We start from the raw sequence: 22,291 nt of genomic DNA, 5'->3' as shown, positions 1-22,291 counted from the left end.
TGCTTTGCTTAAAGCACAGGCTCACAGCTGTGGTACTTTGAGGAAGTTATTAATCTGTTTCCTCAAAGTAAAAAGGGAATAGTAGTATCTATCTCATGGTGTTTTGAAGATTAAGTGTTGTCAAAAGTTCAGAAATAGTGGAAGTAAAACTACTGAATCATTGAAATAATAATTAGCAAAAGTTTATTGTGCACACAAAAACCAGTTTGCAAACTGGAAGCATTCAAAATGAACATGGAATGAGGCTCAAAGATGTTATAAAGCAGCTTACATAATGAGGAGGCAGTGGCTGTTTATTCTTCAGTGATTGGTTATAAAATTAGTTTCCCTAGTGATAGAAAATGGGTTAAAAGTGGTTAGCTCCCATCAATTTTGGAGAACAGTTTAAGTCCTGTTTATGATTTTCAGAGGCATTAACAAGAACTGGCCCAAATTTTGCTTGCGTGACTAAAGTGGTTTGTCTGCTCAGGGAATTTTCAAGTCTGGTGTCCATTTGTGTCGAATTTTAACGATGTGAAAGTACACAACAGTGCTTAGCTCCATGCCTGGCACAAAGTAAGCATTCATTTGGCCACCATTATTAAGTGATGTGCATAGCATTTACTATCTAAGCTTATTTACCACATTTCTTTCTTGTCCTCCACCCAAACTTCCTCCCAGTGCCTGTACTTTGCTTCTCCTCCTGTGACCCCAAGCAAACCCTACTAACATCCTTGGAGCACTGTCTATCCCAGCAGCTCACTCTAGGCCTTGCTTTAGCCCTGATCCTTTTGATCTTCATTCTGTTGTCTCTCCCTTTCCTTAGCTCTGTTTTTCTTCCACTCTTCCTACTCCCCCTAGAATTTCAGCCTTTGGAGTTTGGAGGTTTAGATTTGCTGTATGTCGAGGGGCAAATAAGTCATCTAACTGCTGAGTCTGTTTTCACACCTGAAAAATTAGAATAACAGAACTCAGCTCGATCTGAGTCACCTGCCTTGAAATTTCCCAGGTGTACTTTCCTCCTTTCTAATAAACTTGCTTGCTTTAGCCAACGTGTGTCTCGACTAAATTCCTTCCTCCAAGAAGACACTAACCAAGGTCTTCAGAACACCATCACTGATCTGGCGCCATTTTTTGGTGCAGTGACTCGGATTTCTACTCTGATAGGAAATCAAAACTCCATTATCTCAAGACTCGCCCCTTGGATGTATCCTTAAGAATTGGGACATGTTTCACCCCCAAACTCTAAAAAGAAAAAGATTAGTCTTCTTTTGTAACACTGCCTGGCTGCAATACAAGTTAGGAGACCAGGAAGTATGGCCAGATAATGGTAGTCTAAATTACAATATTACCCTTCCATTAGACCTGTTCTGCCGCCAACAGGGCAAGTGGACTGAGGTTCCTTAAGTGCAGGCATTCACGGTTTTAAGAAATGATCCGGGGCTATGCCAGGGATGTTCTGGCAGTGATCACCCAGAACAAGACTGAGGGCTCAATCACTTACTCCACAGAGGAGAATGTCGGGGAGAAAACGCCCGGCACCACATACCCAAGGACTCATGATCCAGAACCTGCCCCTCCACACCCAGGGCTGGACTCCCAGCGCCCCGCGACTGGGACAGCCCTCTAGGTTGTGCCCATTGCAGGAAACAGGCAGACCGCAGGGCTGGGTCAGGGTCCAGGTCCCCCTCATCATGTAGGACTTAAGACACCATTAGTCAGGAACTGGGAAATTTTACAGAGGACCCCGATAATTACATTAGAGTTTCACAAAAGCTCATTCTAACTTTAAAAAATGAGAATAACAAATTCTACTTTTACAGTAGATAAGATAATAAAGTGTGGGTGTGATGTAAATTATACAGAGCCTTGTCAAAGCTACTTCCTGGGATCTCTCACCTCTATTCCCTTTCATTCTCTTCCCTCCTTTTGGTCCCGGCCTTGTTGTGGGACTAGGAAATTCTTGGAATTGAAATTTAGGACAGGATTCCAATCCGAGTGTATATTTGCTGGTGGTTCGCGCCTTCCACTCCTAAACGAACCAATCAGCGTCCGGAGGGCGGTGCGATAGCTCCACCTGGAGACCACCTCCAAGGGAGTTTGCGTTTTTCTCGGTCCTTGCGGCCATTCTGTTTTCGCTGCGAACCCCCTTTTCCCGGCCTTGGAGGTGGGGTCCTTCCTCTTCCTTTTCTCAATTCCCCAAATCTTGACATCGCAAGGCTTGAACGGCGGGGACCGGAAGTGTGCGCAGCACCGGCAGGTCCCCAGCGAATCGACGCCGGAAGCAGCAATTGCTGGAGAGGGATTCCGCCTGCTCCGTTATGGCGGCGATACCCCCGGACTCATGGCAGCCGCCCAACGTATACTTGGAGACCAGGTGAGGGGGGGGTCGGGCCTCTGGGGCTGTGCTGGCGGAGGCGACACGGAACCCAGGCTTCTCGGGGCTGGGTTCCCGGCGGGCTCTCCTACCACGTGGAAAAGCTTGGAGCGGCGGCTGTGAGAGCTGAATGTGGACCGTCCCCGTCAGCATCCGAGCTCCGCACAGACTCACGCTTAGACTTTAGCGGCGGCTGCTTGATTGTCTTCCTCCCGATCCTCAGTTCATTCATCTGTTCTTTCTGGCCCTGAACGTAGGATCTGGCATCTGAGGATGCAAAAGTGGGTAAAACACACAGCGACGCCTGTAGGACCTTACAGTATAGTGAAGGAGAAAGCTAGATACATATCATCGTGATTAGTAGTACAGTTGTAGTAAGTACTACAGTTTATAAACAGATTGTTAGAACACAGGAAGAAGCACATTTCTACCGCTATCAAATGTGATATAATTGAGCATCAACCAGCTAGTGCCAGCATCACCTTTGGTTTAATCCTCTTAGCAATTCAAATCATGTAGGTATTATTCCACCTTCTCTCCTCCAGTATTAGCAGGGAAACGTCAGAATTTACGGATTAAATGGCTTGACCAAAGCCACAGTTAGTAGGTAGGGGAACCTCATTTGGAGCCTGGTATGTCTGTCTCTCATGCTATGTTCCTTAGCCTCATTCATTTCATTGCCTCTTTGGGAAAAGTTCAAAGTGATCTTTCCAAAGTAGGGCAAATTATTTTAAGTAACTTCTACAACACTGAAATTAAAACTTTGTGGTCTGACATTCAAGGTGATTTTCTTCATTTGGCTTTTTCTTACCTCTCTGACTACATGGGCCATTCCCCCATCAGTAGTCAGGGTCCACCACCATCTCTGCCTTCTTTCTGTTCCTGCTTTTGCTCCCAGACCATTTTCCCCACTATCTAATATGGCAAAATTCTACTTCAGGCACCAACTTGAAAGTAATTTCTGAACTTACCTGTTAACATTTTTAAAAATATACAAAATATTTTGAAATTTACATCCAAGAAGTGTAGACACATAAAGAATAAGCAGTGAAAGCCATCCCTCCAGTAAAAACATTTCTAATAGTTTGTTGAATTATCTTCTAGATCTTTTTCTATGTACACATAAACATCTGTCTTTTATATTTTTTATTTTTTTTTAGATTTTATTTTAAGAGGAGTAGGGAGGAAGAGGAGAGAAACATCCATGTATGAGAGAAACATCAATCTGTTGCCTCTTGCATACACTCTTAACTTTGAATTGAACACACAACCCATGCATGTGCTCTGACCAGGAATTGAACAGGCAGCTTTTCACTCTCAGATTGTTTCTTAAAACCATGAATGCCTGCACATAGGGAGCCTCAGTCCACTTGCCTTGTCGGAGGTCTAATGGGATGACACTCAATCAACTGAGCCACGCTGGTCAGGGCTATGTTCTATTTTTAACAGAAAGAAGATCATATGATCATATTGCATCTGTGTATTTTTCCTGTAATTTTCCTTTCCTTCACTCACTAATATATGCAGCCTTCCATAGTATAGATATTTCATATTTTAGTCATTCCCTCTTTGAAGGACATCCAGATTGCTTCTTGTTTTTTTGTTTTGACAAATTGGAATGAATGTCCTTGCACATGTTGTATCCTTAAGCACTTTAGTACATTTTTCTGATTGCTATTCCAAAGTTATTAACTGTATTTAAAAAATATCCACCAGCATGCAAACTCCGTGAAGGGAAAAGCACCTAGAACCGTGCTTTGCACAGAGTAATTGTTAGTCTGTGTTGAATATTAGTAATGTGAAGGATGAATTGCTAGTAGAAAGCTATGTTCTGGCAAATACCACACGTACAGTAGGTCCTTGAATAAACTTTCATTTCAATGTCAGAATAATCAGGGGAAAAAAAGATTCCTATCCAGGGCCACTGTCTCTGGAGTTTGCATGTTCTCCCCATGTCTGCACGGTTTTTCTCCGGGTATTCCGGTTTCCTCCCATATCCCAAAGATGTGAGTATTAGGTGAATTAGTGTGTCTAAATTGTCCCAGTCTGAATGAGTGCTTGTGACTGTGCCCTGGATGGAAGGTGTCCTGTCCAGGTTTGGTTCCTGCCTTGCGCCCTGAACTGCTGGGATGAGGCTCCAGCCACCCCAGAACCTGAACTGGAATAAGCAGGTTGGAAATTAATTATCTTAACTTGTTTTTATTAATCTTTCTTAAGTGGATGTATAGTTCCAATTTATTTCAACGAAAAATATTAGAAGTGTTTGAGGTCTTTATTTAGAAGTTTGGTGATGTTTTTATGACTAGAAGTGTGCCACCGGAACTTAACCCTTGTTTATATCAGTTAGCCTGTGGTAAAATTGGTTTCATTATATATTGTTTTGCTAAAAGTCAGTTTCCAAGTACCTATCTATAGTATTTATAGAGTGTTTACTTACACTGTGCTTGGCACTGGGTATTCAGGCTATACAGAGTTGACTCAGTTTTCCCATTCTTGGAGTTTAAAGTCTTAGGTGAGTGATGGAGAGGGGAAGGCACCAGGCCTATATCTTTTCCTTAGCAGTACTTCACGGGGGGAAAGTGCTTATCACATTGGGTAGGTGTAAAGGTTTGAAGCAATCAGGTTTTGCCTTTGTTGCAGCCCTTCCTAAATACACACAAACTGTGCCTGTTTTTCCATTAAAAAAATTTCATGACAGGTAATATATTTTTATGGTTCAAAAATATAAAGTTTAAAAAGATATGCATTGAAAACCTTCCTGTCTCCCATTTACCTAGTTTCCACCCCCCTCCCAGAAACTTAGGCATGTATAAAGATAAATATGAATTCCTGATATTTTAATGCCTGCCTTTAAAAAAAATTACAAATTAAGTGTAAGGTTCTCCCCCACCCCCCAATTTAGGGGTTGGTTATATTAGTTTTTGATGATTGGTGATTTTTTAAGTACACAGTTAAAATTTTTAGTTGTCCACAGTTATGTTGCTTAAAAGAAGTACCAGAAAGCCCTGCATGTTTTACACAGAGGAGATGACTATGTTTATGCTCTTTGCCTTGTGTTGTTTTCCTTTGCTGAGCATGATATCTGATGTTTCTTACAACTCCATGACTTAGAAGCTTGAAAGTGGAGAGTCCTGGGGCAGTCCCATATTATTCCTATCTGCCGCGACCTTGTCTCCCCTGCAGCATGGGAATCATCGTGCTGGAGCTGTACTGGAAGCATGCGCCAAAGACCTGTAAGAACTTTGCTGAGTTGGCTCGTCGAGGCTACTACAATGGCACCAAATTCCACAGAATCATCAAAGACTTCATGATCCAGGGAGGTGACCCAACAGGGACAGGTACAGTTAAGTCAACATTAGTTTCTGAAGTTTCGTTCTGTTGTAACTGATGTAAGACAGCCAGGGCTGTCTTCCACTTACCAGGGACTGAGTTAGTCACTCTGGAGACTATTCCTGCCCTCCCTCGCACACACCCTCTCTCAAACACACACACAGGGAATTGACCAGAAACTAATTTTGATTCCTGGGCTTTATAGAGTTTCTCATAACTTCCATGTATTGCTTCCTAAGAGCAAGTAATATTTGCCTGAATTATAGTAATGTATAGAGTAGTCTGATAGAAGTAAAGAAAGACATTTGCAGTGTTGTGAGAAAAACAGAATACTGGGTTCTTTGATTAATTCTTTCATTTAACAAATATTGAGCACCTACTTTGTGTCAGACACTTTTCTAAGCTCTCCAATACAGCCATGAACAAAGAAAAACACTTCCTGCTCTCAATAAAGCAGGAAAAGGATGTGAGGACACAATTTCAATAGAAGAAGGTCAAGGAAGTCCTCTCTGAGTAGATGTTATTATGGAGTGGAAATCTGAGTGAACTGAGGGAATGAACCTTATGACTAGAGGAAAGAGCAGGCCCAGAGGCTGCCATGCAGGAGCCCATGTAAGAGATCATGTAGGATCTTGCAGGGCTTGGTAGGGATTGTGGGTTTTATTCTGAATAAGATGGGAGCCATTAGAAAGTTTTGAGCAAAGGAATGACATGATCTGACATATGCTTTAAAAAGATCACTCTGGCTGCTGTTGGGAGAACAGATACAGGGTTAAGAGTGAGAGCTGGGAACCTGTGAGACGGCTGCTCTGGTCATCCATTCTAGACCCATGTGGTTGGACAGGCTGATAGTGGAGAAGGTGGCGAGAAGTCACTGGGTTGAGGTTATGTTTTTGTTTTTTTTGTTTTTAAAGATTTATTTATTTTTAGAGAGAGGGGAAAGGAGAGATAAAGAGAGGGAGAGAAACATCAATATGTGGTTGCCTCTCATGCGCCCTGAACTGGGGACCTAGCCTGCGACCCAGGAATGTACCCTGACCGGGAATCGAACTGGCAATCCTTTGGTTCGCAGGCAGGCGCTCAGTCCACTGAATCACACCAGCCAGGGCTTGGGGGTTATGTTTTGATAGAAATAGAGTCAGTGGGATTTGCTGAGACTGAATTAGGGGGGGGGTGGGTGTGTGAGAGAGAGATGATGAAGGATGACTTCAGAGTTCTGGACTTGAGTTTAGTGAGGTGGGGAAGGTTAAGAGAGGAGTGTGTTTGGAGGGGGAAGATTAAGAATTTGGTTTTGGTTTTGGACACATGTTTGAAATACTTGTCAGATCTTCAGGTAGAGATGTTGAATGAGTAATGGGATATGAATGGGAGTTCATAGAAAGGTCTGGGATGGAGGTATGAATTTGGGAGTTATCATTTCAGTGGGATTTAGATTTATTAGTGAAATGCTAATAACGTTTATTAGTTTCAAGGGCCATTACTTCTCAGTCTGCATTTTTCTGCTAATGCCTGTTCCTGCTCTCCTGCCTTTAAATCATTTGGTTCTCTCTGTGGCAGAGTCTCTTCTCAGTCTCACTCTTCTTTGTCATTCTCAGTTGTCGTTTACTTATCCTTTATGACCAGAGGCATTCAATTTTTTCAACATACATGGACACATTTAAAAATACAGAATATGTAGGAAAGTAGAAAAAAGAACAAAAATCACTCATAAGTATACCTCATAAAGATTCCTAAACACCATTAATTATTCCCCCAGTATCCCACTTCTCAGAAATGATCAGTGTTAACTTTTGGTGGCCATTCTTCTAGATACCTTTCTTTGCAGGTACTTAGTTAAAAGGATGCATGGATGAACAACTAACTAAATGGAAATAATTTCAAAAGAATAGGCCATGTCCTGCATGCTATTGCTTTTTAAACAAAAAGTATTTAATTCTGTATATATTTAATTAAAAAATTGACTTTCTGCTATGAGAGATGAGACAAACAGGACTTAAATTTTTGTCCATCCCTATTGTTTAGGAAAAACTTAGTTTTGCCTTCTTCCTGTATTGGGAAAAACCTGGTTCTTCCCTCCTGTGTTTCTCCTTCACTTGTACATACTTCCACAGAGCACCTCACTCTGACACTTGCGGTCACCAAATGTAAGAAGTTTTTCTATGTACACATAAACAGCTCTCTTCTGTGTTACATTTTAAAATTTTTTAAGATTTTATTTATTTTAAGAGAGGGGGTAGGAAGGAAGAGGAGAGAAACATCCACAACAAGCAGTTCTCTGCGACACCAGCCAGGTGCCCTACAGTTTAACCAGGAGCTGGTTCAGGGCTCAGTCCCACAAGACCGCCCCCCTGACATGTGGACACAGACACAGACGCACACAAAGGTGCAGGTGTTGGTGCTTCTGGCCAATTGGCTATAGATAGAAGGTTCCAGCGACCCCCTCCTGGGTGTGATTACTGTGTCAGAGTGACTCACGGAACTCTGGGAAACATCTACATTTACATTTGTGGAAGGATAAGGGTAAAATTACAGATGAACAGCCAGATAAAGATGCATAGGGCGGGGTCTGGGAGGGTCCCAAGTGCCAGAGATTCTGTGGAGGTGGAGTGTGTCACCTTCCTGGTGTAGATGTGTTCACCCACCTGGAAGCTCTCTGACCCCTGTACTATTAGAATTTTATGGAGGTTTCCTCATGTTGGTACAGTCAATTATTAACTCCATTTCCAGCCTCTCTGCTCTCTGAAGAAGTGGTGGTGGTTCCTGGCGGGTGCTGGAAATTCCCAGCTTCTAATTATGGCTGGGTCTTTCTGGTGACCAGACCCCATCGAGGAGCCATCTAGCAACTTACCCAGAGTCACCTCATTTGAACAAAAGATGCTCCTAGTACTCTTATCGCTAAGGAACTTCGAAGGGTTTTAGGAGCCTGTGCCAAGAGTTGGGAACAGAGACCAATTTAGGTATTTTCAGTGATCGCACACCTATCCTCCCTTCCTTACTCAATTTTTGTTGTTAGTTTTATTTTTCCTTGTCAGAGTTTATGGCATTTTCCATTCTACACCCATGATTCCTTTAGCAACAGTATGGGTTCTGCATTTCAGAGGGTTCAGTGCTCACCACCAGCCTTTTCTACTCACAACTGCTAGCAGGCACAGTTTCTTTCAAAGTAGTTTTTAGTGCAAGGACTGGAGGCTGGTATATTTTTAACTCAACCATGTTTGAGAATTGTACTTGAAGAAGACCATGATTGGGTATGTTATTCTCAGGGTATAACTCATTTCCTCAGATCTTTTCAGACAATTCTTTTCCATTACCTTCTATTTTGAACATGGCTTTGGTGAATACTGGGATCAGATTGACTTATTCCTTTAATTTAGGAAAAATTTTTTGAATATTTTCTGTTATACTTACTGGATTTCTTATTTCAGGAAAGTGATTCTTTGTTTCATCACCTTTGCCTTCCTTATCTATCACATTTCTTTTAAGGGTCTTGAGATGCTGTTTTCCATTTTCCCTGCATCCACTGAAGTAGTTTCAGACCTTTATTCTGTTCCTTATTGAACTTTTAGTCATATATATTCTGTTCTTTACTGCTCTGATTTATTTATTAGTGCTGTTTTGGTGTCATTTGGTTCTAAATCTGTTTCCTTAGTTCTGTAATCTTTTTGCTTTATTCTCTTGATTTATTATCTTGTCTTTGAACTTGTTTTATTGGATTCTTATTTTTATTAAAGCACCAGTGGCTTCAGACAGCCACAGAGAAATTCTTTTTGGATTATGTTTTCTCCTAGACTAAGTTCTTGAGGTGGTCTAGGAACCCAGTGTCTCCCCACCCCCCCACCAATATGGCCAGGGCAGGGAGCCCACCCTGCCACTCCCAAGCACCTGTGGTATATGCAGACCTCTCCTTACCTTTTTCTGCACTAACCCACTTCCTCTGTTGACTTCTCAGAATTGGAAGGTATTTGTGAGTATTCTCTGGGTAATACTCCTCCTTTCCTGGTTACAGCTTTTAGGGAGTACAAGCTGACAAATCTCTGTTTCTTTCCTTGGTTGACTCTTCAGATTTTTTGGAGTTAGTTTGTTTTCTTTTTCTTATTTGGTTGATGCTGGTGAAGTTCTTGCTTTTTAAATTTGAAGTTTTAGTGTTTCCTTCATCAGGTATTAGGGGAGGAAGAGTCCACATTCTTTATCTGAAGGCACCCTGCCAACACTTTGTACTTTTTTCCTATTGTCTTCCTCTCTTTCATTGTTGCCGTGAGATAAAATTTTAATTTATAACTCCAGTGAACTGAGAGAGTCCATGACTAGGGTAAAAGAATTGGAAGTGACTCAGATGTGAGTTGCTCTTGCCAAAGCTTCCCTGTGTTTCTGTAGTTGTTCTGAATCCTTCATATTGTCACATTTCCATGTTGTAATTTTAATGAAATTGAATCCCTCAAAAGATTTCCAAATATTTGATCCTGTGATTCCACTGCTGGGATTATACCCTAAGAATCCTGAAACACCATTTCAAAGAACCTATGCACCCCTATGTTCATAGCAGCGCTATTTACAATAGCCAAGTGCTGGAAACAGCCTAGGTGCCCATCAGTAGATGAGTGGATCAAAAAACTGTGTACATTTACACCCTGGAGTACTATGTAGCAGAAAGAAAAGAAGAAACTCCTACCTTTCATGACAGCCTGGATGGAACTGGAGAGTATTATGCTTAGTGAAATAAGCTAGGTGGTAAAAGACAAATACCATATAATTTCATCTTATACAGGAACCTAATGAACAAAACAAACAAGCAAGCAAAATAGAACCAGAAGCATGGAAACAAGGAATAGACTAACAGTGACCAGAGGCGACAAAGAAGGGGGATAAGGGGGGAAAGAAGAGGAAGGGTCTAGTTCAGGAACATGTATAAAATGACCCATGGACATGGACAGCAGGGTGGGGACTGACTGTGGGAGGAGGGAGGTGGGCGGGGCAGGGGAGAGCAACAGGGGAGAAATTGGGACAACTGTAAAAGAACAACAATTTTTAAAAGGCAAAAAATAATAAAAAAATAAAATGTCACAACTCCTCAAAAAAAAAAAAAAAAAAAAGTATTGCCAAGTAGTTGTATTTAGCTTCAAGTATAATGAATGATTGAGTTCGGCATGCTGGCAGGTCTGTGGTTGAAGGCAAACAATAGTTAGGTCCTCCCAGGTCACCACCTGATTAGGTAATACAGTACATTTTTTTTTGTTAAACATCTCAGATGTGCAGCATTTGGCATCCTGGGCTCTTCAGCAAGTCAATGTATCACTTTCATCCCCAACTGCCCCTCAGTCTGCTGCATCTATTCTTTCCAGCGTCTTTCTGATACATCTTTTCCAGATGTTTTCTCAATTCAAATACCCTTTGGTTTCCGGTTTCATTTTAAACCATTTTTCTTCTTTGAAATTTTTACTTTATGCTGACTCTTAGCCCTCCGAATGTCCTTAATCTCTTTTTACTACTCTGTTCCTCCTCCCTGTAATACATGGCGTACTATCCAGCACTTCCTTTTGCTTCTCCTGTTCTGCTCTTAGCCTCGAAGTGCTCACTGGCCGCTATGATTGCAGTGATTAATTACATACTGATATGGGTCACCCTCACTCTGATTTCATCTCTCCTCTTGCCCGAGGAACACCTGAAATGCAACATGCTGACTAGCAAGCTCATTGTTAACTTTATTCATTTGATGAATATTTGCTAAGAGCCTGCTTGGTATCTTGTGCTATTCTAAGGCCTGTGAGGGGTACTTAAGCATTAGAAGGCAAGGCATTTTTCTTTCCCTTGCAGAGCTCTTAGCACTGCCAGGAAGACAAGATATTAATTTTAAGAAATATCTAGAAAATAATTAGTCAATATGTAAATCTATGGTGGTATGGTATGCAATATTGTATAACAGGTTGGAATAATTACTAATAAGAGAAAAAATACAGTGGAGTGGGATTAGAATGGGAAGGAGGCATATTTTGGGGTGGGCCTTGAAAGAATGTAGAATTTTAACGCTTGGGAAGATAGGGAAGGGTATTTCGGATTTGGGAAGAAGAATGAGTACAGAACGGAGACACACGTGACAGAGGCATATAGGGTGTTGAAAGAGAGCCAGCCACCCCAGGTGTCATATCTCACCTGTTGGAGGGGCTCTGCCACCTCTCCATGTCTGGGTCAAATGCATAGGATGTGATTCCTAAGGCCCCTGCACTGCACGTTTAGGGGACAGTAAAGGAGCATTTGGGGGCAGGGTGTGGAGTAAGTAGGAGATAGCACTGGGGGGGTTAGATAGGATCAATTCATGGAGATACCACCCCCACCCTCAACAGAAGTTCAGATTTGATTTGGCATCATTCAGGGACCATTTGGAACTCTTGAGTCTGGGATAAGAAAACTATGTGAGGAAATTTAATCCAGCCATGGGACATGGCAAGGTCGTGTAGTGTGGGGTGAACAGGATTTGTGGCCTTGTAGGCTTGGGGTAGAATCTTGGCTTCACAGGAACACATTAAATATAGACAACCTATGTAACCTTGCTGAGCCTTCTTATCTATGAATGGGAAATGTGGTTATATGCACCTCATGGGGTCGTGAGTAGTAAATGAGCTGATCTTCAAAAAATGGTTAGACAGACTTGACACAATAGGAGCTAAAAAAAGTGTGGTTATTATTTATTTTGGTTGTTAGTTCATTTAACAAATGTTTGTTCGACTCCTGCCATGGTCCAGACATTGTTCTAAGAGCTGAGGATACAGCAGTGAATAAGGAAGCCCTTGTGGTGCTATCATTCCAGTGGGAGAGACAGGCATGAACAGAGAAGTACATAATATACTGTCAGGTCATGACAAATGACAGGGAGGAAATAATGTAGATGGGGGTAGGGCAGGACAATTCTTTGCTGTGGGGGGCTGTCCTGTGCATTGTAGCATGTTTAGCTGCATCTCTGACCTCTACCTTCTATATGCCAGTCGAACTCCTTCATGTGACAACCAAAAATGTCCCCACATATTTTCTGATTCGTCAAGGGGCAAAGTCCCCTTTGTTGAGAACCACTGGGGTAGAGAGTGAGTGAGGTGCTATTTTGGATAGTGTGGTTAGGGAAGACCTCTCTGATAAGGTGGTGTTTGAGCAGAATTCTAAATAAAGGGAAGTAGTCAGCCATGAGACGGTTGGGCAGGGACACTTGAGAGGGAGCAGCAGTCAGAGGCCTCAGACCCCAGAGCGTGCTTGGCAAGAAGCAGCACAGAGGACAGTGTGGCTGGAGCCAGGAGTGAGGGGGAGAGTGGCGGGAGATGACTTTGAAGGATAGCAGAGTCTTGTGAGTTGTGGTGAAGACTTTGGATTTTGTCCTAAGTATGATGAAATGTTACCAGAGGATTTTGACAGAGGATTGCCACAGTGTGACTTGTTTTAAAAGGATCCTTCTGGCCTCCAGGTGGAGAATAGACTGGTGTGGAAAGGGAGATGCAAGGCAGGAAGCAAGGAGGCTAATTGAAAGCTTTTGTTGTTGTGAAAGCTAGAACTTATAGTTTGGGCTGGAGTGACAGTGGTTCTGTGAGTTCTGGTCCTCTGGGAAGCAGTTGCCAGAACAGTTAGACAGTGAAGGACCTTATTGGGGTAACACATGTCAAAGATAAAGGGGTGAGGGGGTAGGGGTTGAAAAAGGAGGTCTTCACACATCAGTGCAGGTATAACACCTGTGAAAGGAGGGAGGGATGAAGAGAAGGTGCCAGCAGAGGAAAGTGAGGAGCTGTCAGTAAGGTGGGATTTCCAGAAGGGTGACATCAGCTGTCAGGTGTTGCCTATGGATCAAGCAAGGTGAGACCTGAGGACTGGCCATTGGGTTTAACGAGGTGGCAGTCACTGACGACCTTGACAAAAGCACTTCCACTGGAGTAGTGAAGACAAGTCTGAATGGAAGGCATTCAGGAGGCAGGAGAAGGAGCAGAGACACCATGTCGACAGCCTTTTTGAGGAATTTTTCTGTGAACGAGATGCAAAAACATAGGGAGACACTAGGAGATGGAGTTTTTGTTTTCTAAGATGGGAAATAACACATACCATGTTTTTATGCTGATGGAATGATTCATTAGAAAAATTGTTAGACAAGAGGGGAAATTATAGTTGCAAAGTTCCTGGACAGTGAATGGGATTCATTAAGTACATGGTGATGAGATAATTATAAGAACAATTGATTCATACTGTATTAATAATGGAGAAAGGAAGGTAAATGGGTAGAGATGTAGGAAGGGAAGTGGATTTGGTGGTAAGAGCATGTGAAAGATCTCTTCTGCCTTTTCTCAGTGAAATAAGAAGGAAAGTTATCCACAGGGAGCGAGGAGCAGCGAGGGAGTGGTGGAGGTTTGAGGGCAGAGGAACTGGAATAAACCCAGGGTCACAGTCCACAGTTGCCTCTCATGGAAAGCGCTCAGGTTATCTCAGTTAAAGGGAGCTCACCATCGCAGATAGTACTGTGTTTGCTTCCTGTTACATACTGACTGTGTGGTTTCCATGCATTATCTCATTTAATTCATATAACAATCCTGTGAGATGTAAGTACTACTGTTCTTGTTTTCTATTCCAGGAAGCTGAGGCGTAGAGAGGGTAAGTGTCTCACACAGCTAGTAAGTGGTGGAGTTGGAACCGAAACCTGGAACTCTTGACCACAGAGGCAGGTGAGGAAGAGAGAACATCTTAACAACTTAACTGCAGAGCTTCTTGGAGAACTGCAGCATTGTTGTTTCCTGTGTTAGATCTGGTGTTTGGCATTTGCCCAGGTTTTCCTAACAGCATCTCCACTAGTCAGTTCCCCCCACATAACAAAGTATCTGGAGGGGAGCGGTTGCAGGCATTGGTTCAGCTGCCCAGCAAAGCGGTGAGGGACCCAGGCTGGCTATGTTTCCACTCCGCCGTTCTTAGTGTGTTGGCTTTTGCTCTCAGACTTGTCTTATGGTTGCAAGATGACTACTGCTGCTCCTGACGTCACCTCTGCTTTCCGAGAAGGAAGATGGGGAAAGAATTATGCGTGAAAGACTAATAAGGAGTGCATTTGTCCCCTTTTATCAGGAAAGCTGTAGCTTTCCCAGAATCTCTACTCAGCAGGCTTCTGTTTATATCAATAAGTCAGAACTGGGTCATCTGGCTGCCTCTTGCTGCAAAAGCGCCTGGTCAGTACCTGCCTTCCTTGTCTCTGAGGTTGAAACAGCCTATAGAGAAGGGGTGGGAAGTGCTCAGAGATGCTAACCTGCAGTGTCTGTTAGAGGTTCTCCTACCAGAAGAGAGGCTTTGATTGGTTTGTTTGGTCACCTTCTGGTGTCAAGTGCCCCAGACAGGGCTTTCACATGGACCTCCTTATGGGTCACTGGCCCAGTTGTGGCTGTTTGGGGGCTAGATATTAATCTTGGTCTCATCAGCTGTGGCGTTGGAGTGGTGGGGGCAAGCAGCACTACTCTACATGTCTTAGATGCCACTCCAGTTGTCTTGAGAGGTTTTCACAGTCAGTGAGCAGGAGGAGGAAAAAAAGACATCAGAGGAATCTCGGGGATAAAGACATTTTATTTTTAAGAAACAGCACAGGTCATAAAGAAAAATATTGAGAAATTTCAACTGCAAAAAACTGCATCAGAAGAACTCATTGAAAAATTAAAAATGTCAACTGGAAGAAGTTATTTGCAAAAGGATTAACTGAAAAAGGATTAGTATCCACAATACTCCGTCGTCAGCAGCCGTCCGTCTCGAGAGACGATGGTGTAGCTTCTTAAGAGTCTATCTGCACCGCCGAGAATGGTTGTGCAGTCCGACTCGGGAGTGACACGGTATCTGTCTCCTCCCGTGTTGAATCGACATCTTACGATGACGCTGGAGTGTCCTCTCCAGTGAAGCTGAAGCTACAGAGCCTGGGCAGGGTGATATGGAGGGTCTGCTGTTGCCCATGCAGCAGACCCCCCCTCTCTCCGCAGCTGAAGGATCCAAGGGAAAGACAGAGTCAATACAGCTTGGCTTCAGGTGCGCCGCAGGAGTTGCCGGTGTTGACTACAACGTCAAACCGCCTTAGGGACTCCGGCTCCGGATTTTCTGTCGGGGTTTACTCCCTTAGCCTTTCCCCTGAAGAGGTATGCCGCAAGGCAGCGGAGGTTTTTTGGAATCAGAGTTTTCCTTCTCTGATGTGCCCTGACTGGAAGATCGAACCAGCGACACTTAGCTCGCAGGCCGATGCTCAATCCACTGAGCCAATCCACAATACTAATCCTAATAATATAATATACATATAAATTTTGAAATGTCAGACCACTCAGTAAGTAGTGGCTGTTCACAGAGAAGGAAAGCTGAATGGCCAGTAAGCATGACATTATGCACAATTTCAGGAAAATACAGGTTAAAACACCATAAGAGATGTGATACCTGTTAGACTGACAAATGTTAGAAAGCCTGCAAAAAGGACCTAGAGCAATAAGAGTGGGTGGGAGGCGCTCTTATGGCAAGATAGTTGGAAAATCTAGTAATGGTGAAACAGTCAAATTATGACCCCATGAAGTATAGTGCCTGAGAGCTCCTGCACTTGTTTGGGAGACAGGAAAAGAATGACTGTTGCACCATGGCTTGTAATAGCAAAACATTGGAAAGATCCCAAAGAACCATTAACATGAGAAAACATAAGATTCGTGTAATCAGGCCCTGGCTGGGTAGCTCAGTTGGTTAGAGCATCATCCCAATACACCAAGGTTGAAGGTTCGATCTCCTATCAGGGCACATACAAGAAGCAGCCAATGAATGCACAACTAAATGGAACAACAAATTGATGTTTCTCTCTCTCTCTCTCTCTTTTTTCTCTCTCCCTTCCTCTCTCTCTTATATCAATAAAAAATTCAAAAAAAAAATTTTTTTTAAATTTTATTTGTTGTTTTGAAAGAGAGAGAAGCATCGATTTGTTGTTTCACCCATCCATGCATTCCCTGGCTGACTCCTGCACGCGCCCCGACCGGCAATTGAACCTGCAGCCCTGCTGTGTTGGAACAGTGCTCTAATCATACGGTATAATGAATACTGCAGAGAGCTGCATGGACCAGAGTGGATGTCTGTCACAGTGGTGAACAGGAGAAAGCTAACTGCAGAAGAATACATAGAGTATAATACATTTATATAAACCTAAAACCATGCAAAACAACAGTACATTTTTTAGGGATGCATGAATATGTAGTAAAAAGAAAATGCATGGAAATGATAAACTTCAGGTCAGATTAGTGGTTACCTGAGAAGAAAATGTGATCCTTGAAGCAGTTTAGCCCTTGGGAGAGTGGAGTTGGCGAGGGATGCAGGGTGTGTGTGCATGGGGTCTTCAGCGGATTTGCCACACTTTATTACTTGAGGAGAAGGTGTACAGTTGTTTGTCATATTATTTGTACCTTATGTATCTCTGAAATATTAAATACATTGAATAAATGTTTAAAGGAGAAGATGGAAGAATAAAAGAACTTTGAGAGTACAGAGTTTAGGAAACAGGTCTGTGCCTGTCTCTGTTCTATCTGTACTAGACCAGACACACAGCAAGTTTTTGACAGCAACACTTCCAAATTGTCAGCTTTGTAAGTAATCACTGACATCTGGGTAGCCTGCTCTCACCAGAGACCTCTTATGTCACTTGCTGTCGCCCTACCAGTGCTCCCCTGTTCCACATGCCCAGAGGAACATTTCGATGGGAATTATTTGTCTTGCTGACATTTTGCTACAAACCCTACTAAGTCAAATTAGGTTATAAAAAGTTGGACATTATGAGTAAATGGTGCTGCAGATGCCCAAACTAGTTGTGGTTAGTCAGACTACGCCTAGTATGTAAAAAGGGGCCTCATCTCCTTCTGGTGGCTTAACGCCCCAGGCTTCATCTGTGACTCCTGAAATCCTCTTGTTCGTGTTGCCATGTATGTGACGGGGGAGGACATGGTGCTGTGGTATGCTGCTTTCACGGCAGGCTATAAAAAGAGGTGAGCTCTCTGTGTCTGCGCTGTTTTCTGGCTGGTAAATCTAGTGTTCACTTTGTTCCAGGCAGTTTGTCTTGGCTGGTCAACTTGGAGAAACCAAAGTACTGCAACAATGCGTATGGTTGACTAAGTAAATGAACATATCACTTTGCTCTAACAACCACACTTGGTGCCCAGCACAGCACCAAGCTCTTGTGGATATAATAAAAATAATCTGTGGTGGTGATGGTTGTTCCCAATCCCATGTTTCTTCATGTTCTTGTGATAGGCTGCCTCTCCTTTGTGCCACATTGCCACTTACCACTGTCTGTTTCTCTGGGAGCTAGATATCTTTGAGTTAAATGAATTTTATTTTCCTTCATCTAGGGTAAAGACAGCGAATAGGTTTCATCTCTGATCCATTAGAAATGGCTGCCTGGAGTTCTGGGTTGGTAAGGCTCCAGGGGCAGATCTAGGCTCCGCAGGGAAGAATGCTGACTGATTAGCGAGCAGTGTCTGTGATAGGCAACAGGGTTAGGGCTTGTGGCATTCCCATCTGAAATACTCATAAAAATGTTTAAAAAATTAAGAAACCTAACACATCAGGCTATAAATGGTAGTTATCTATAGATGGTTAGATTACAGGGGACTTCAGTGTTCTTTTGATAACATTCTGTGTTTTCTATATTTTTGACAGCAAACATGTATTACTTTAATAAGCAAGAAAAACACTCCTGGTGTTATTTTGAAAAGAAATGTCTTCCCTGAATGAAACCAGTGATTTGAATGCTGTATCAGTGCTTGATTCTGCTGCTGGGCCGTGTTGTTGCCGCACCCCTAGCCGGGGGCTTGATGTGCTCACTGCCTTTTTCTTTCATGTACTCCAAAGCGTCCTTTAACCCTAGCCATAGTTCTTGTTGTGAGGAGAATGTGGGACTGGCTGACTGTTTTTCTTGTCTGCTAATGTGGCAGGTCGAGGTGGTGCATCTATCTATGGCAAGCAGTTTGAAGATGAACTGCATCCAGACTTGAAATTCACAGGTAAGTATATAATGTGGCTGGACTGGGTGGGAAAGGAAAGTAGATTTTAAAGATTTCATTTATTTTTAGAGAGAGGGAAAGAGAGAGAAAGGGGGAAAGAAAAGAAACGTCAATGTGAGAGAGAAACATCATTTGGTTGCCTCTTGTATGTGCCCTGACCAGGGACCAAACCTGCAAAGCCGGGGTCATTCACATGACATCTCGGTGCATGACCCAACAATTAGTGTTGAGAAAAGCAGGTCTTTATTTACAATATTCCAGCCTGGGGCAGGTGGGTCATTCTGTGAGCACTTTTGCTCAGAGCCCTGTTCTTCCACGAGACCCAGCTTTTCCTTTGCTCCCCAAAAGGCTATAAGCAAAACCAAGCCCAATAATTCTCCATTTCTCATCTGTCAGCTGTCTCCTTCAGGATCTAGGGCATGCTGTCAACAGCCTCTGTATAATAGTCCAGAAAAGAAAGCATGTGCCGTGTTGCACTGGTGAAGTCCAGGAAAGGCACAAGTCCTAAAAGTCCTCTCCTCATGTCCTGAGTTCCAGGAGTCCAGATACAATCCGGGTCTGCAAGGCGGAGTCGTTGGTGGCTTTGGAGCCAGCTGGCGCAGACACGGTGCCGCTTTCTTACTAGCCCAGGCCGCGTGGCCAGATCCTGACTGCAAACTGCACAGCGGCTTCTTCTCACAGGGCTGCTACAACCTGCTGCGCCATCGTGCTGCTCTAGCATGCTGCTTCCATTGTGCTGCTCCTCATGGGGGACGGTGCCCTTCTACATCCTTTCAGACTGCATGGCCTTTCTTTCACATTAGACTTCATCGCGAAGGGCGGGGCCCTTCATTCTTTCAAACTGCATGGCCCCCTTCCTTAGGGCTGGCTCCTTCTGGCTCTCCCCTTCAGGAAGGGCTCTCAGGAAAGGCTTGGCTACCTCCTTGTCATTGATATGCAAAGTATCTTAAACAGTGTCATCTGCCCTTTTACCTGCTCTAGCTACCAGCCTGCCATAGATATACAGAGTACCTTAAAAGCTGTATTGTCTCTTTCCCCCAACCCCCAGACCATAGGCTGTGGGGAATTTGGCGGTCCCTCCCCCACTGTTACAGGACAATGCCCAACCAACTGAGCCACACCACTGAAAGCTGGAGAATAGATTTTAAAAGTTCATTTGGTTGTGATTCAAGGTGAATGCCTGACATGTTGGCATGGTGCCATGTAGCTGACCAGCTGCAGTGCCACAGAGAGCCCTTTAGGGTTAGAGAAGGTGGTGCCTCTCTGGGTCCTGAGCAATTCAGAATTCAGAGTGCTGGTCTGAGTGTTCTAGACTCTACTTGTTGAATGTTGCTCTTATAAAATAACCATAGGAAAGGAAAAGCTTCCTCAAAGAAGCAGGAGACCTTGATGGATTTTTTTTAGGCTAATTGGGAACATGGTCCAATGATTAGTGAGGATTGTCATGGATAAAGTCTGGGAAGTAGGAGAAGACAAGGTCATCAGGGTAGAGCAGTTGGTGGGCTTTGTGCAAGGGCAGAGGGCCTGCCCTGAGGTAGAGGTTGTCTCGTTGGAGCAGTTGATGATAGAGGCCAGAACAAAGCCTGGCTTCTTTTCATCCCTAAAATGGCTATAGTAGCTCCAGATTAGAGCTGTGGGGGTTATTCATACTCTTTCCTCTCTTCCTTTTTCCCACCAGGAGCTGGAATTCTTGCAATGGCCAATGCAGGGCCAGATACCAACGGCAGCCAGTTCTTTGTGACCCTAGCTCCCACCCAGTGGCTTGACGGCAAGCACACCATTTTTGGCCGTGTGTGCCAGGGTATAGGAATGGTGAATCGAGTAGGAATGGTGGAAACAAATTCCCAGGACCGCCCTGTGGACGATGTGAAGATCATCAAGGCATACCCTTCTGGGTAGTCTTGCTGTTTTCTTGGACACACGAGGTCTTCTGAGATGGCCCAGCGAACCAGCTTCCAGATGACCTAGAATGACAGATAACTCTGAGCTTCATTGGCCGGCCTTGCAACCATGGAGCTCAGGAGGCCTGGTGTCTTGAGTGAGTTCGAGGTGGAAATGTATTTTAATAGAATGCTTCTGTTTCTTTCTCCCTGAGCCTAGGCTGACAGCATTTGCAGAAATGCGCATGCAGGTGACGGCTCACTGCAGACGACCCTGCTGCTCCTTCTTGTGTGTCTACTCTCATACACTTGGAACAAATGAAGCAACCTCTGTTATTTCTCAGGGTCCAACTGAACTTCTTTCTGCCAAGATTTATATTCTGGCCTACACTGCAGTCTTCGGTGGCTGATGGCCACAGAATTCAAAACCAAGTAGTGTCTGTCAGGCTTCTGAACTCTGTACACCCTATTTGAGTCTCTTACATTTGTTCTTCCCGGGAGTGTCTGCGTCTTTCTATATATTTTCCCTCCCAAGACGAGAACATCAACACTGCTGTTTCTGACACTTAGACATCCCACACAAAGCCACGTTGGATTTTTGCCAAATGAAAAATGCATCCAACAATCAAGTTTCTAAGACAATGTCAAGTGGAGAATGATAATGTGTAACAATCAAGAAATGAATTTATTAAAGGAAGCAGAAGCATTGACCATTTTTTCCCCAGGAAGGAGTAAAAATCTGTAGTGAGCATAAAGACAGGCTATGAATTCTCCTTTAAAAAACAGTATTCTCTTAAAGGAGAAGTACCACTTACGTATTTTTTAAACCTAAGACTTTAGAGAAACTAACAGATTTTATGTTGTTGGTTTTTTAAAATCTTTTTTATTTTTTTACAGGGGAGTGGTGGTGAGAGAAAGGAAGTTAATACCTATGTAATATGTGGAAACTTCCCAAATTAGATGCTGTTGTTTGAAATTTTCCTGTGGTCTGGTTTTAAATACTGTATGAGATTCCACCAGCCATTTTAACTTCTGAACCATCTTAAGTAGTATCGCCTTCAAGATTTCACATCATTTTAGGGTGTGGATCTCCAGTGGACTTCTCCCATTCAAGAGCAGGTCTGACTTTAAAAAGGCAGAACCAAAAACAGAAGTTAAGTGATCTCAATTAGCATTTCCAAGCGAGGAGGAGCTCCCTGTAGATTAACCAGGTGGTTGTGCTGTGAGACCTAAACCATCCCTCAAACTTGCAAGAGATACACACCTGCCTATCATCATGGGCTCAGAGGCAATATGCGTTGTGATGTTTGTGTTCTTAAACTGGTAGCTTAAATGTGTTTCCTTAACACTATAAATTTTGGACATGGTGATTTGCTCCATGGAATGGCCAAACAAGGTTCTGTTCCCCCAGCAGTCCCCATGTTTAACCTTTCTCCATCCTTCTCTCTCTTTTCTCTCAACAAAAAATGGAAAACCCAACAACAAACTATGTAAATGACTTTGTAACTTCCCAGAGATGGTTTTGGGGTACAAAGTACTGTTCTGGGAAGTTAGAAACACATCTCTTTAAGCCGGAACTGGGCAGATACAATTGGACCCACCTCTAGGAGCAAAGAATAACACCTTCGTCCAATTACCTCCTAGAATCATAATCCTGAAAATCCCACTTTCACCCAGTCACGGGAGTGGTGGAAACCTATCATCGCTACTTTGAGAAGGTT

The 22,291-nt window shown here is 43.3% G+C and overlaps 1 protein-coding gene across 1 annotated transcript; it reads left to right on the top strand.

The window, feature by feature from the left end:
* Positions 1-2,062: 2,062 nt before the first annotated feature.
* On the top strand, positions 2,063-22,085 carry PPIL1 (peptidylprolyl isomerase like 1). Its single transcript, XM_090282317.1, has 4 exons — positions 2,063-2,356; positions 5,540-5,694; positions 18,622-18,690; positions 20,369-22,085. Exons 1-4 carry the CDS (start codon positions 2,301-2,303, stop codon positions 20,587-20,589), a joined length of 501 nt encoding a protein of 166 aa, XP_090138443.1. The 5' UTR covers positions 2,063-2,300; the 3' UTR covers positions 20,590-22,085.
* Positions 22,086-22,291: the final 206 nt, after the last annotated feature.

This window comes from Furipterus horrens, unplaced genomic scaffold (genome assembly GCF_987537825.1).
Source record: "Furipterus horrens unplaced genomic scaffold, mFurHor1.1.pri manual_scaffold_6, whole genome shotgun sequence".
Taxonomy (NCBI): domain Eukaryota; kingdom Metazoa; phylum Chordata; class Mammalia; order Chiroptera; family Furipteridae; genus Furipterus; species Furipterus horrens.
This window is presented reverse-complemented; position numbering and strand designations above follow the sequence as displayed.